Source organism: Quercus lobata, chromosome 4 (genome assembly GCF_001633185.2).
Source record: "Quercus lobata isolate SW786 chromosome 4, ValleyOak3.0 Primary Assembly, whole genome shotgun sequence".
Lineage (NCBI taxonomy): Eukaryota > Viridiplantae > Streptophyta > Magnoliopsida > Fagales > Fagaceae > Quercus > Quercus lobata.
Genome location: NC_044907.1, coordinates 55,395,396 through 55,411,321, shown reverse-complemented (window position 1 = coordinate 55,411,321; position 15,926 = coordinate 55,395,396). Strand labels below are relative to the sequence as shown.

The following is a 15,926-nucleotide window of genomic DNA, read 5'->3' as shown; positions in this document are numbered from 1 at the left end:
ATCAATCATTTTTTTCTTCTATAAGAATCTATGTACTTTTTTTTTTTTTTTTGTTTATAGCATGTACTTTAGAATAAGAATCAATATACTCATTGTACTTGAATTTATCCTTATAGGGTACTTTTACCATAAAAGAACATGACAAACCAAACTACTTCGGTAAAAAAAATACTGAAAGAATAAGAATATGCGTACTTTTTTTTATATCTCTCTCCTCTATTTCGGCAATACCATTGCCACAAACCGAATGAGATGAGGAGTTGAGGTGATTGGTTGATTGAATCTTTGTTTTTTTTTTTTGTTTACTTTCTTTGCTTTTTTTGTTTACAATGTGCATGTAAGAATCTATATACTTTCTTTGCTTTTTTTTTTTTGTTTACAGCGTGCATATCAATCATTTTTTTCTTCCGTATTGTAAGAATTTATGTACTTTCTTCGCTTTTTTGGGTTTACAGTGTACACATCAATCATTTTTTTCTTTGGTATTGTAAAAATCTATATACTTCTTTTTTTTTGTTTATAGCGTGCACATCAATCATTTTTTTCTTTCGTATTGTAAGAATCTATATACTTTCTTTGCTTTTTTGGTTTACTGTGTGCACATCAATAATTTTTTTCTTCCAAATTATAAGAATCTATGTACTTTCTTTGTTTTTTTTGGTTTACAGTGTGCACATCAATCATTTTTTCTTTTCTATTGTAAGAATTTATATACTTTATTTGTTTTTTTTGTTTACAACGTGCACATCAGTCATTTTTTTATTCTATAAGAATCTATGTACTTTTTTTGTTTTTGTTTATAACGTGCACTTTAGAATAAGAATCAATGTACGAGAGAGTGTACTTGAATCTATCCTTATCTATTTCATAAGATGCTTTTACCATAAAAGAACATGACAAATCAAATTGGTTCAGTCAAAAAATTACTGAAAGAATAATATGCGTACTTTTTTTATATCTCTCTCCTCTATTTCGGTAATGGCATTGCCACAAACCAATTGGAACAATTTTTTTTTCCTCCTATTTCAGCGATGTCATTGCCACAAATCCATTCCACATTTTTTTTTTTTTAAGAAATGATATGTACACATAATTTTTACAATATTTTTACAACAAATTTTAAGTGGAAGTTGTTATTGTTGGATTAAAAAAGTAATCTCAGTGTTAAATTCAAATTTGAACTAATAATAACTAATTATCTGTAATTTATTGTAAAAATATTATGAACGTAACACTTTTTTTTTTTTTTAATTCCTCTCCAGATTTCGGCAACCACTTTTTTTTTTCCCTTCTATTTTCGGCAATGGCATTGCCACAATTGCCAAAAAAATTTTTCACCTATTTCGGCAATGCCATTGCTACAATTCTATTCCATTATTTTTTCCCCTCCTATTTTCGGCAATACCAAAAAAAAAAAAAAATTCACCTATTTCGGCAATACTATTGCCACAATTCTATTCCTTTTTTTTTTCCTCACATTTTCGGCAATGCCATTGCCACAATTCTATTTATTTATATATTTTTTTTAAGAAATGATAAGTGCACACAATTTTTATAATATTTTTACAACAAATTTTAAGTAGCAGGTTGTTATTGTTGGATTAAAAAAGTAATTTTAGTGTTAAATTCAAATTTGAACTAATAATAACTAATCACCTGTGATTTGTTGTGAAAATGTTGTAAAAATATTGTGAACGTAACACTTTTTTTTTTAATTCCTCCCCAGATTTTGATAACCACAATTTTTTTTCTCCCATTTTTGGCAATGGCATTGCCACAATTGCAATTGCCAAAAAAAATTTTCACCTATTTTGGCAATGCCATTGCCACAATTTCATTCCAATTTTTTTTTCCCCTCCCATTTTAAAATTTTCACCTATTATGGCAATACCATTGCCGCAATTCTATTCCTCTTTTTTTTTTTCCTCACATTTTCGGCAATGCCATTGCCACAATTCTTTTTTTTTTTTTTTTTTAAGAAATGATAAGTGCATACAATTTTACAACAAATTTTAAATGGCAGGTTGTTATTGTTAGATTAAAAAAGTAATCTCAGTGTTAAATTTAAATTTGAATTAATAATAACTAATCACCTGTTATTTGTTGTGAAAATGTTGTAAAAATATTGTGAACGTAACACTTTTTTTTTTAAAAATTCCTCCCCAGATTTCGGCAACCACAAATTTTTTTTTTCCTCCCATTTTTGGCAATAACATTGCCATAATTGCCAAAAAAAAATTTCACCTATTTCGATAATGCCATTGCCACAATTCTATTCCAATTTTTTTTTCCCTTCCATTTTCGGCAATGGCATTGCCACAATTACCAAATTTTTTTTTCCCTATTCCGGCAATTGCATTGCCGCAATTGGTTTTTTTTTGGGAGCACTCCACACTTCGAGCACACAGGACGACAGGGAATTTGGGCAGTAAGAATTTCAATAACACCGTTGTTGAAATTCAAAATTTTCTCCCTCCCACTTTTCCTCTTTCTCTCTCATACTTTTGTTGGATTTCGGCAACACTGTTGCCGAAATTCACTCTCTTTCCTAATTTCGTTAAATAAGTTGGAACAATACTTATAACGCAAATAAATTTCAGATTTAGTAATATTCAGTCAAAAGACTCTATCCAATGGGCACATTATTTACACCTGTCGTTGAACACGTGGCTGCACGTCAAGGGGTAAACAGGGAGACAACTTCAGGTAAAAAAATTTGCCGGATTTTCCTTTCCCTCTTTTTTCATCCCGCTCAGACAAATTTTTGTAATTGGCTCTTTTCTTTTTCAAAGTTCGCTCCATTTGTTTTGTTCCCAGAAATCAAAAATGAAACAGAAGATCGTGGAGCTCAAAACCAAAAACAGAAAAACCAGAACACACACAGACACAGTCACAGTCACAGTCACAGTCAGAGACTCACAGAGATAGATAGATGGTCGGTGGCACGAGCATTGGCAAAACCATTTGCTCCATCTGCTACGAAGATCTCAAACCTCTCGTTGAAGATCTCCAAGCCATTTCCATCTGCGGCCATGTCTTCCACGAGCTATGGTCAGTCTCTCTCTCTCTCTCTCTGTGAATTGAAAATCGAAAATTCAGAGTGTGTAAAATTGATGCTTTTGTTTTGAAACCCTAGTTTACAACAGTGGTTCGAGTATTGTTCGAGCGCGAAGAAATGCAGTTGCCCCGTGTGCAAGCAAAGCTGTTCCGCGAGCAATGTCAATCGTCTCTACTTTCAGTCGGTTGGGGATTCCAACGATCTGATCCTCTCTCAGAATGTGGAAGACGAAGATCCCCGAGAATTGCGTGGTCAAGTTCAGAGATTGGAGGTTAAGGTCAAGGGGCTGAGCTCGCTTTTAGAGTGCCAGGGAAAGGAGCTCAAAGATGTCAATGACCAGGTAAATTCAATTGCTTTTGGGATACTTAAAATATTGGTGTCATTTCCGGTATTGAAGAAATTAGGGTTGGTATTTCATTATTATTATTATTGTTTTTTGTTGATTTTGTTTGGCTGTGATTAGTATTTGTCTTGGCTTGATTGGAATTTTTAATTTCTTAGGACTTCGAACTTTGAAGGATAAATATAACTTGTAAGATACTACTATGTGTGAATTTTTTCTGGTAGGTGATTTCTCAGTGCTTTGGTTGGTTGCTGAGGAATCTAGGAAGCATGAACATGGACACAGACGCAACATGGTTACATGAGTAATTTCTGAAAAAATAACATGAAACGACAGGTATGACATGGGTACGACATTGGTATGACAACCTAAATGAAGTGTCTGTGCTTCCTAGTGAGAAACATAGGGGCTTGAAGTAGATTAAATATAAAATTTTGTATAGTTAGTTCAATTGAGGTCGGTTTTATCGAATTATTATTATTAATTTTCTAGAGATGGTAATAAGGATAGCATAAAACTAAAAAAAAAACTGCTTTCTATTCCCCTTAGGCTTCCCCTATTATCTAAAGGAGGATTTATGAATCTGAACTGCTTGGTTGAAAAGTTTAGCAGCTCGAGTTATAACTTATTTGATATTTTCTAATCTGTAAGAAAACCCACTTGAAGTGTGCCTATTATGAAGTATATAGCTTGATTGAGCTGGGTTTTTCATTATTAGGACACTGGATGAAGGGATATAATTCATTCTTTTGGTTTTGAGAAATTACATAGGACAAATTTGGGAAATTTGATTATGTGTGCTTGTGGTGGGTTTAGGGTTAGGAGAATTTGTGGATCTAGGGTTTAAATTGTTGAAAAAAGGGTGAGGTTGTGTTAGTAATTAAAAGTTAGTCTGATGACTATTAGATAGGAATATGTATTTGGTTGGGGTTTTAGGGTTTTGACTTTTGATAGGTAAAAGAAAGAGCTTGATTTAGGATTCTAAAGAGTAAAAGAGAGAATTTCATGGTGTATATGAACCTTAGGAACAGTATCCTGAACTGTACCACAAGAAAGAAGAAAAGAGGAGAAAAGGAGAAAAGAACACATGAAGGCCAACACACTTCCAACAAGCTTCAGCGCTCAAAACACTCAACGTTTTTATTAATAAAATTTTGTTTATCCCCTCAGTACATTGAGTACAAATATATATAAGGACTCATTAATAGTAAACTAAAGATCTAATTAGAAACTAATTTGGACTCAAAGAAAACAAAATGTAAGATACTTGGGATCTCTTAGAAAATTTTAAACTCAACTAAACTACTAAAATACCCTTAATTTTCTGGGATGGAAAGTACAATTTTGCCCTAGAATTCAAAATTGAGACTTTTAAAATAAAAGGCAAAATTGAAAATTGTTTTAACCATAAGACACATATAAACTATTAACTAGACTCTTAAAACTGCAAGACTTTTACTTCAATTGGATTTGACATGTCCCATGCAAAAAATAATGAATAGTGGAGTTTACAAGTAGTAACAAAAACTTCTATGTCTGTGTCATTCTCTCTTGGTTGGAAAAAAGTCAGTCTTGAGTTTTAAAGTGTTGACATATAAGAACTTTTGAATACGAAATATGCAACAGACCTTCAGTCAACTTTGGAGGTGTTAAGGAGAGAAACTTTTTCTTTCCCGCCATATCATTACATTCATTTGAAACAATAAAATCAATAATTGGAGGTCTATCAACTTACAATCGTTCTTGAGTTGATCTATTGTAGCAACATGAATATCTTTCTTGGTTTTTACTTTTCAGTGAGCAAATTATGCTCACCTTGCCCCTTTATGATCTACATTGTCATTGCAGTGCATTACTTTATCTATTCTTGTAGTTGGATTTGTGAATAATAAGGCTGATTTCTCTCTTTAGTGCCACCTTAAGACATTAAATTTGAACCAATGCACAATTGAAGTTGTTGTGTAAGTAAATTTGTAGAGCTGCATCCATCAGATTTTGAAAGGGTAACAAGTGAAATTTTTGCCAAGAATGGGGATAAACTTGGGTCTAAATCAGAATATATAAGTTCTTGATTGGTTGTTATAGCAGTATATTTCTCCAAAATTGCAATTGCCTGTTTATCCAATGTTTCTCGCATAGTAGAAAAATCTTCTAGCTTTGCTTCTATGGAACACACCATTCCATTCAATTATTGTAATTTTTTCTTGATTTCTACAAAATCTTGAGAAAAAGTTATAAAGGAGAATTTAAGCCCAACAAAGAAAAAAATCCCATTAGTCTAATGTATTTTATTTCTGTATGTTATATTTAAATATTTTAAAGGGTTACTAGCATGTGAGTGACTTTAATGAAGTTGTATGGCTAAGATTTAATTGTTATGTGTAAGATGAAGGGTCAGGATTTTAGGGTTTCTAAAGCCTACTATAAATACTCTTTTGAGTTATTGTAGGCAGTCTTTTCTTATCCATTTCATGAAATTCTAAATTTTTATATTTCCTGAGTTCTTTGAGCATAGCAATTGATATTTGATTGTTAAAACTTCAATCTTTTTATCTTTTTTCTTTGTCTGAATCTAGACCCTTCTCCTACACTAGATCTAAGTTCTTACTGCATCAAGTGGTATCGGAGTGAAAGATCCTAGATCTAAGCCTCGAAATTCAGATTTGAGTCAAAGGTAGCAATGTTAAGCTATGGTTGATCATGATAGAGGTTGTTGGGGGTAGAGGAAATCAAGACCAACATATAGAGATGGTTGAGATTAGGTGTATGATTGAAAATTTATTGGTACAAATTCTTCAACAATGGGAACTAGTGAGAACCTGCATGGAGATTCCAAAAGGCGACCATGAATCATGGGACATACCAGATAGTTGTATTGAGGATGAGAATGATGATATAGAAGAAAAATTCCTTTCATGATGCTGGACACGTAGAACATGCAGCACGAGGCGGATTGAAGGAATTGGAAGATGAAACTTTTGAAAGAATTTGGGTCATAAAATTGGATTCTCCACCAATTTATGAAGGTTATCTTGAAGAGCATAGTCAAGGAAACAAATTTGGGCTTTATGAAGATAAAGTCATATACACCAAGATGAGCCCATAACCCTCACTATGGATGAGACTTTCTCTCTTCAAGTAGAAGAGACTGTTGGTTTTATCTAAAATCATTCAATAGTAGAAAGGTTCCTCTTGATGAATGGAGTTTTAATCTCCCAGAACTTGAACACGTTCAACACGATGGTTTTACTGGGGTTGATGATTTTTTCTCAAATTTCTTTTTGATAATTCGATAATTTATTTTTTTAGATAAAAGAAAATAGGATAATTCGATAGTTGGGAAATGGAGGATTTGAATCTTGGACGTTTTTGTTGGAAACACTAAGAAGTCCTAGTTGAGCTACAAGACTCTTGTCAGTTTTTTCTCAAATTTTCTAGGTAAAGTTAATCTTACATAGGAAAGATTAATAGAGAACTTTATCGATTATTTTTGGGGAGATTTTGTTGAACGAGAATTATAGAGGTGAACAAGAGGTATGTGGGAGTGATGTTAGGTAAACTTTGTGGAAGAGGCAATTTGACGTTTGCAAATCTATGCATGGATTCCTCTTTTGTTTTGTTTTATGTATCACAACATGGCTAAAAAGGTCAATAGTCCATATTTGTTCAACAAGATATATTAAGAGTGAGAAAAGATTAACAAGAAGCATATTGATTCAACTTGTCTTGCAGAGGAGAATAGGATGGAAAGGATTGGTTTGACATCAAAGAGATCCAGGTAGGGATGGTTTGAACTCAAGGATGAGTTCTTCTCCAACTTGGAGAGAATTTATGCAAGAGAATTTAAGCCGAACAAAGAAAAAAGGGCCATTACTCCATTGTATTTTATTTCTCTATGTTATGTTATTATTATTATTATTATTATTATTATTATTTTGATAGTTAATTATAATTTTATTGAAATGAGACTACTTTGTGGAGAAAGACGAAGTAGCCTAAAGAATTACAATTGATAAAATATCTACATATGAATTGAGTCTATGAAGGATTGAATAAAGTTATTATTTGTGAGACTCAATAAAAGAGACCACACATAAAGAGAACTAATGAAGTATGCTTGCAATTGAGTTGAAAAACACTCCATTTCCTCAAAAGTACGTCATTTTTTCCCTCCATAAAGTCTGCATTGAACATAAAGGAACAAGATTCCAAATATTAAGTTCCCTACGCTACCACTCACATAATAAATCAAGAACCTTCTTCAGTAATACCCACCAAATCCCAAACATCCTAAATGCAAAACTCCACAACTCTAAAGATACACTACAAAGAATCAAAAGGTGGTCCATAGTCTTTATACTACTATGGCACATACAACACCAACTCACCATTTAAATAACCCCTGTTGATAAGGTTCTCACAAGTAAAGATTTTTTCCCTGAGCCAATGTCCACACAAAAAAGTAAACTCTTCGAGGAGACTTGACACTCCATATGGCTTTTCAAGAGAAAGTCATAGGGGTTGAGCCTCGTAATGTCTCAGAAAAAGAATGCATAGTGAAATCCCTATTACTCTTTAGCTTCCATCTCATCCTATCATTCCCCTCATCAATGGGAATATAAGATTCTAACAGATGGCAAAATGAAGCCACCCTATCAATCTTCCAATCATTAAAATTTCTCATGAATTCCACACGCCAACTCCTCCTCCCCCTCCTACCTATCCAATAATAATTCTATAGAAGCATTCTTATTCACAACAATTTCAAACAGTACTGGTAACATCAACTTTAAAGGTTGATCCCAACACCAACAATCATGCCATAATTGAATTTGACTACCCGAGCCCACATCAAACTAAATGCACTATAAAAAATGATTTCCCCTCATTCTAATACTCTTCCATAACCCACAACCATGAGTGCCTTGAACAGGTCTCGAGTACCATCCACCCCACTCCTTCCCATACTTCACAGTAACTACCTTGTCTCCACAATTTGTTTTCCTTTAACCCAAACCTCTATAATCACTTTCCCAACAAAGACTGATTGAAAGTAGTAGGTTTCCGAATCCCCAACCCTCCACTAGCCAAAGGCTGCACACCTTATCCCATCCAACCAAGTGGTATTTGAACTCCTCTCCTAAACCACCCCACAAATTTTTATTTATTTATTTTTTCTGTAACCTCTCTATTCTATTTGCCACACTAGTGGGAATGATGAATAAAGATAAATAATATGCAGGCAAGCTCGAAAATGTGCTCTTTAATAACGTCAACTTTCCCCTTTAGATAAATACATCATCTTCCAACTAGTTTGACGATGTTCAAATTTCTCCAAATTCCAAACTGTCATCAAAGCACCTAATAAGTCAGTGGGTCTTGCCTGGCTCTGTGGCGGAAGTATTATTTTGTTGGAGTCATTGGCTTGGGAAACGTAATTCAGATATTTGGAATTTAATTCCAAGTTGTTTGATGTGGACTATTTGGATAGAATGGATTCGTCGTTCCTTTGAAGATTTTGAGAAGTCTTTGGTTGAGTTAAAAGGCTTGTGTCAACGTAGCCTTTTTGATCCGTCTCAGTGCTGGGGTTTTACAAATTGTTCTTCTCCTTTACAATTTTTCTCTTCTCTTAGTTTAGTCTCCTGATTGTTTCTCTATTTGTTTTCTGTTTTGTGCTTTGCTGTTGTTCATCTTCATGAACTGTAATGCCCCAAATCCATACCAAGGATTTAGATACATAACTTGCCATATATATAAAAAATTAAAATAATAGAACGGAGCGTAATTAAATATCCATAAATAAGAATCAAACCGTTAAGTCTTTCTTATTAAATCCATCAAAACTAAAACTTTAACAATAAAGTCTCCAAATACAATCACAAATAGTTTTACGAATACTAGCTCACTATTCTAAAAAAACATAATAATATAGTCTATTAAGTAACATAGCTCCAAATGAAGTCTTTAATCTATGGATCCAATGATCATCCACCAAAAGAGATTCCACTATTCTAATCTGAAAGGGTGGAGAAAGAGAGGGAAGGGGGTGGGGGGGTGAGCTAGAAGCTCAATAAGAGACTATATAACATGAGAATGTCTCTCAAACATAATAATAGTATCATTGAAAAAATATAATCTCTACAAAACATTTACACATAGTTTTAACAATAATATAATATATTTTGTAAAACTGTTAGAAATGAAATATTTAACTATAACACTGAAATCAATAAATAAAATAGTAACCATTTTAGTTGGCCAAAATACGCTAAATAGTTAGAAACAATATAATATAGAAATAAACAACACTTAACCTTCTGTTGGCAAATGTTGCAGACTGTATAGCTGACCATTTGAAAACGATTTCTCTATCTTTAACAATATTTATAAATTGTTCACTATATAAATCATAAAATATATACTTATAGAAAGAACTTTTACATAAAAGGTTCACTGTTTTGCAAAGCTTCTTTTAAAAGTTTACATATATACAATACAATATCTCGAGAGGAATCATGTTCTAAAAAGTCTACTTACCTCAAATCACCAAAACACGTTTGGCCTTAAACTATCCAGAGCAATGTCACTAGAACCTAATACAGAAATAAGTAACTTATTAAGTGCTACGAATTCCACTACTAATTAAAAATCCTCTTACTAAAATATAATAATAAACCATCCATCATGAATATCAAAAACTGAATTTGGGTAAAATGAATTTCTCATTAAATAAAATCTGGTGACTTTGTTTATATACACGGTGAAGCTTCAGCCCAAAACAGAGCAACTAACTAACTGCCTAAACTAACAAAACAGAAAAGCTAACAAACTACAACTTGTGTGGTATGTGTAGATACTAAACAGATATTTACAGGATAACCAAAAGCTACAAGTCGTTTTATACAAGTATGACTACGTTACTGTACAAGAATAACTAAGCTACTGTCGTTTTCGCAGCTTTCTTTTCTTTCGTGTGGCATTTTCTGCAGCTGGCATCTTCTTCAATTACTTCTTGCTTTGCCTGTTCTACATTTAGTTTCTATTTGTCTTCAATCTTCATTTGTTTTACTTGCTCTGCATCTGACTTGTGTTTGCTATGACCTTGATAACGAAGCTCTTGCATTAGCGGTATAAAGGTTCTGTATGACTTTGTATCAAACCTAACATTCTTATGTATAAACCATTAGTTGTACTTTGTAATATTCAATCAGACCTACCCTTAGAACATGCTAAACATGCATATAGAAACCCAAGAAAAGTTGTGATGATAGCCGAAATAGTAATGTATCATTCGGTTTAAATCTATTGGACATGAACCTATTATGATCTTCTCCTATCAATCATCCATCTTAGTAAAGTATCTTATCCAGTAATATTAACACATGCTATAACAGATTGAATCAATTTCAATGAATAGCAAAAATACAGCCGTCGCACTCAGGAAAAATAAGAAGATTTCCTTTCACGTGGTTGATTTAATAGGATCCAGTAATTATATATAACAGCAGGGACACATTAGGGTTTAACTACAAGTACTAAAACAACCTTAGTTAAGCTTCTCTAATGTCTAATTTTTCCCTCTAAAATAACACTCCAATTCAGTCTAGGAAGACCAATCCCACTCCAATTAGTACTCCTTAAATAAAATCAGCCAAGTAGTTACGTATACCGACTACACTAACCTAATAAAACAAACTTGTGAATTCACTTTAGATTTGCAGGAACTTAAAAACAAGGCGTGAGATTTCCCTTCAACTATTACTTTAATTTTTTTTAACATCAAATAACTATATATATATAAAAAAAACGAAATGCTATTCTTTGAATGGGTATTACATGAACACATTGTATGTTTCTTTTTTTTTTGACATCATCAATAATAGTACTCATATTACCTATCAAAAAAAGGGTTTTGATGGTTAAAAGAAAAGGTTTAATTTGGAGTTGTGAGGAAGAAAAGAAAAAATAGCATTTTATGATGAGCAACACCTGTGAACAACACCACAAGAAAGAAGAGAGGAAAAGAGAGAAGAGAAGGGAGAAAAGAACACACAGAGGCCAACATGCCTCAATGTTCAAGATACTCTGATACATTATTAAAAAATTCCATCTAACCCTTGAGTACAAATATATTATTTTACTCTATTTTATCATTCAATTTTAATCATGTTATTAAATTTTTTTATTTAGTTTACATATAATTCTTGATTAAGCCGTGCATTGCATGGGCACAATGCTAGGTTTAAGTAAAAATCCCAAATTAAAAATTGTTTTAACCCTATGACACGTATAACTAGACCTTTAAAACCTTATGTCAACTGGACTTCACATGTAGGTCATAAAATAAAACTTGAATAGGCAAATTTGCAAACTAGTAAAAATTAATCTTTTATGACTGTGACAAGAAAGGTGGAGCAGGACAGAAAAATAAATCTCTATAATTGCTAATATGAACTTATGTTGGGAAACATGGAATGAAACAACCATTAATTTATTTGCTTCAATTTTTCCAACAATGAAGCAGATAACTGGTTGGTTGAAGCCATAGAAATGTAGTCCACTGCTTTAAAACTTGTTCTCCTGCAAACATTCCTGGTCCTAACTTCAAACATGAATCAATAAGTTGTCTTGATTTCATCTCCTCAGTTTCTGAGCAACCAAATTTGGAGTTTTAAGTATATTCTTCTGACTTCAACATTAACGGCTATTGTTTTCATGTGGTTCTTATGAGGAAACTCTTTTCTTTTCTAGCTGTGTTCTTGCAAGGAGCTGGCAAAACAGGAAGCAGCATTAAAGAATGAAGCCTTGAAACAAAGAACATCCATGCAACAGATGCTTCATATGAAATCTGAGGTGAAGCTCTCTCTTTTCTGGTTTCAATAAATTTATGAGACTTTATATTGAAGTGTTGGTCAATTCTGTCACAGGAGCTTGAAAAATCAACTTTGGAACGCTTAAGGTTGCAAGAAAAGAATATGTCCTTGGCCAAAGAGCTTGCAGCATTCAAGTTGTGAGTGCATTTGCACTATGTGCAAATAAATTTTCAATTTTTGGTTGATATATATATATATATATAATTTATTTGTTGTTAAAATAGTTATATGGTTCACAATCTAGGGTATCTGATCTGGATCTCGATGAGGGGGAGGTTCTAAAGCTTGCCTCCTTTGGTAATGGCGCCAACAATAAAGATACCATAGACATTCTACGGAAATCCTTGGTCATGCGTAATAGGTAGGTTATCTACTGCCATTTTGCAATTTGATTCAATGCATGGAGAGAAAATTGATCTAGTTCTTGTTGAGTGCTTATTCTCAAATAAACTTTATTGATTTGACAGCCTTGTAGGTCGACAGATGATATTCATAGCCTTGTTCTTGTGTAATATTTATTTGTACAATAATAACAAAATAATTGTTTATTACCCTTAAATAATATACTTTTATCTTTCTTATTTTCTTTCTCATTTATATCTATGCTGGCCATTTTCTGATAGGAGTTACAAAGAATTGATGGCCAAGTGCAACCTCCTTGGAAGAGGAGAGGCTCGTTTTGGTAAGAAACTTGAGAAGGCTAAAGAGAAAATAAATAGATTAAAGGTGAGTCCATGATGAGATTGTAGGTGAATCTCATTTTGGTGAGTGGTTTCTAATTCAACTTTTTGTTTGTTCATTACCAGACAAGGCTACAAGAATTGGAGACTGCTCTTGAAGTAAAAGATAATGAAGTTCTAAGGTTGCTAAAAGCTTCAAAGAAAAGTAGTTCCAAAAGGGTTATTCAGAATGCTGTGAATTGTAATTCTAGTTCCAATCCTTTGCCTGCCAATAATTTTCCGTCCGAAGATCAAGAGAAGCAACTTTCTGGATCCAAGCTTACTTCAGATCAGACAGGAAGCCTGACTAGTAATCCATTGTGTTCTAGGAAACTGGAAAAGTTCAGTTTCACTAACCATATGAAATCTAATAAAAAAGGTACAAGCACCATGGTTCTTGACAAAGGGAGAGATGATTACTTCTTGATAGATGAGGATTCTTCAAAATTTTCTACAGTTCCTTGTGGACTATCAAATCCTGATTCTAGATGTCAAATTGGTGAAGATGTAACTGAGCAGACCACTACTCCATTAAGGTCAGAGGAAGCTTCTGACTTGAACAAAGAAACTAAAGTTCATAGACTAGATAACTTGGTAGGGCATTTGGGTTCAAAAACGGGTATCAATAATGATGTGGGAAAGACTCATGCTACTCTGGATAAGGATGTGATATTGGTTCCTGATGATGTAACAGAGGTTGAACCCATGCTTAACATTCGGAAGGAGTCTCCATCCCCACTACCACTTTCTGAACCAGGTACTATATTGGTGCAATTTGAGTTTGGGTAGAGCCAGACATCATGAAATAATTAACATTTTAGATGATTGGTAACTAGAACTATAAACTTATTATTTACTCTCTTTATGTATTACAAAATCCTTCAGGGGACATATGTTTTTCTGGTGGATTTCTTGGCCCTGATGGAACAAATAGGTATTTGGGTAAATGGTGCAAGAGAGGCCTGAGCAAGGAATCAAACACAGGTAATTTGATTGCTGTTGGAGCTGATGGTAGAGGTGGTAGAATCAAAGTTCTGAGATCCTCGAGCCAATCTTCACTGGTGGGTACATGCATTCATTTCTTTTGTTTAATTTATTTTTGTACATTATTGAAACATCCATATCATCATCAGTTTAATGGAATTCTTGGATGTGTTTCTTTAACATTATTTTTGTAATGCTCATGGAGCCATTTATTTATGTTAATATCTGCATGGTTCACAACTTAATAAATGTTAGGCATGGGGGAGTCTTTGTTTTGGAATGTGCCTCCAATTTTTATTTTCAGAAAGGAATTTGTTTTTCTTATCTGCCAGTAATTTTTCTTTTTAAAGGCTTTATAATTGTATCATCACCAAGGTATAGGTTAATTGAAAAGATGTGTATATGAGACGTCTGTAGACTGTAGGGTTTCTAGAAATGTGAGTGTAGGGATTCTGAGGAAGCATAGGATTAGGCTCTGTTCCATGGCTTAGGATGTTGTCAAATATGAAATTAGAGTTTCCCCATGACATAGCCACTTGGAGTAACGTATCAATTTGGGTGTTGTATATTTTTGTCCCTTTTTATTTCTCTATGATTTTAGTGGATTATCTCAGCAATGTATGAATTTAGGGGCTTTGCCAAACCAAGTAAAAAAATTTCACTCTTTGTGCATGTGTTTTGTTATTTACGTGATATCCATATTCATTTTGTTAGGTTAGCCTCAACACTTCCTATGTTCTGTTTTGGCAGGATGGTAAGGAGACTTCAGTAGGGGCAAAGAGGTTCAAATCTGGAGCCAAAACAAGTTATTCTCAGTCGTCACAAGGGTGCTTGCAAATAGAACACTTCTTCGGAAGGGTGGTCAATAATTAAGTGTTCAGAGTTTGCATATTATAGGTCTTAGTTTCTCATTAATGTCGATTTCCTGTGGCCAAGAAGAAAAAGGCAAAATTCATTTGTTAGGCTTTCCAGAAAACTAGAAGAGGGGAAAATGATGAAAAAGCAAATAGCATTTTTTTTTTTCTTTCTATTGAGTTTGTTTCATCCCGCTTATCAGAATGGGATCGAAAAGTGATCCATTTGTAGGGCTCACTGCCTTCCGAGATTTGATCAAGTGGCTAAGGGATATCCCTCTTCTTAGGCTGTCCTTAGATTCCGCCATGCACCTAAATCCTATTCTTTGGACAATTAATTTTGTTAAGTTTTACTTGGATTTGGTTTATAGGATCACAATGAAATAGTCTGTTAATTGTTAAACCTTATTTTTTTCGATATAGTTAATGATTAAACTTAAATGATTATAAACTGGAACAAAAGTTATTTTTTTATTATTTTAAAATTTTTTAAATGATAATCTTGAAAATGAACTTGCTGACCCAATTGGATGGACCATTTTGTTAGCGATTTTAGTTACCCATGATGAAATAAAACATTTGTGGATTTGACTAATTTATTTGAACTTTCAATAAAAAGGTTGTCAAAGTTCGGATTTTATATGAGATTGTGAGATGTAATTAGGATTATGGATCGTAAGATTTTACATATTTTATGATATAAAGCAAAAAAAATATATTGGTAACAAATGTATGTTAAATAATCGCATAAATTATAAATTCACCTATAAAGAAACAAAGATTTTTGCATCAATATGATATAATTTGAATATCATACATTGTTACTTTTATACTAACGAAATAAATATACTTAAGTTTTCATCATAATGTATTTAAAAAGTTAAACAAATGTTTAAAATACAAACACAGAAACATTGCATGATATTGTAATCCGAGCAATATATAAACACTAAGCCTAACCAAATAAACCAGTTAGTTTTTTTCCTCTCTAATATACAAACAATGAAAACTAATATCTAACACAAGCAAAATTTGATACAATTAGATTTTGTGAAATATGATCAAATGATATACAAATTATTTTACCAATTAATA

General features: G+C 32.9%; 1 protein-coding gene across 1 annotated transcript; it reads left to right on the top strand.

Moving 5' to 3' along the window:
• The first annotated feature begins 2,744 nt into the window (after positions 1-2,744).
• On the top strand, positions 2,745-15,165 carry LOC115987972. The gene is made up of 9 exons (XM_031111587.1): positions 2,745-3,051; positions 3,137-3,398; positions 12,153-12,254; positions 12,329-12,411; positions 12,519-12,635; positions 12,898-13,000; positions 13,081-13,750; positions 13,879-14,054; positions 14,728-15,165. The coding sequence occupies exons 1-9, from the start codon at positions 2,933-2,935 to the stop codon at positions 14,848-14,850; spliced, it is 1,755 nt and encodes a 584-aa protein (XP_030967447.1). The 5' UTR covers positions 2,745-2,932; the 3' UTR covers positions 14,851-15,165.
• Positions 15,166-15,926: the final 761 nt, after the last annotated feature.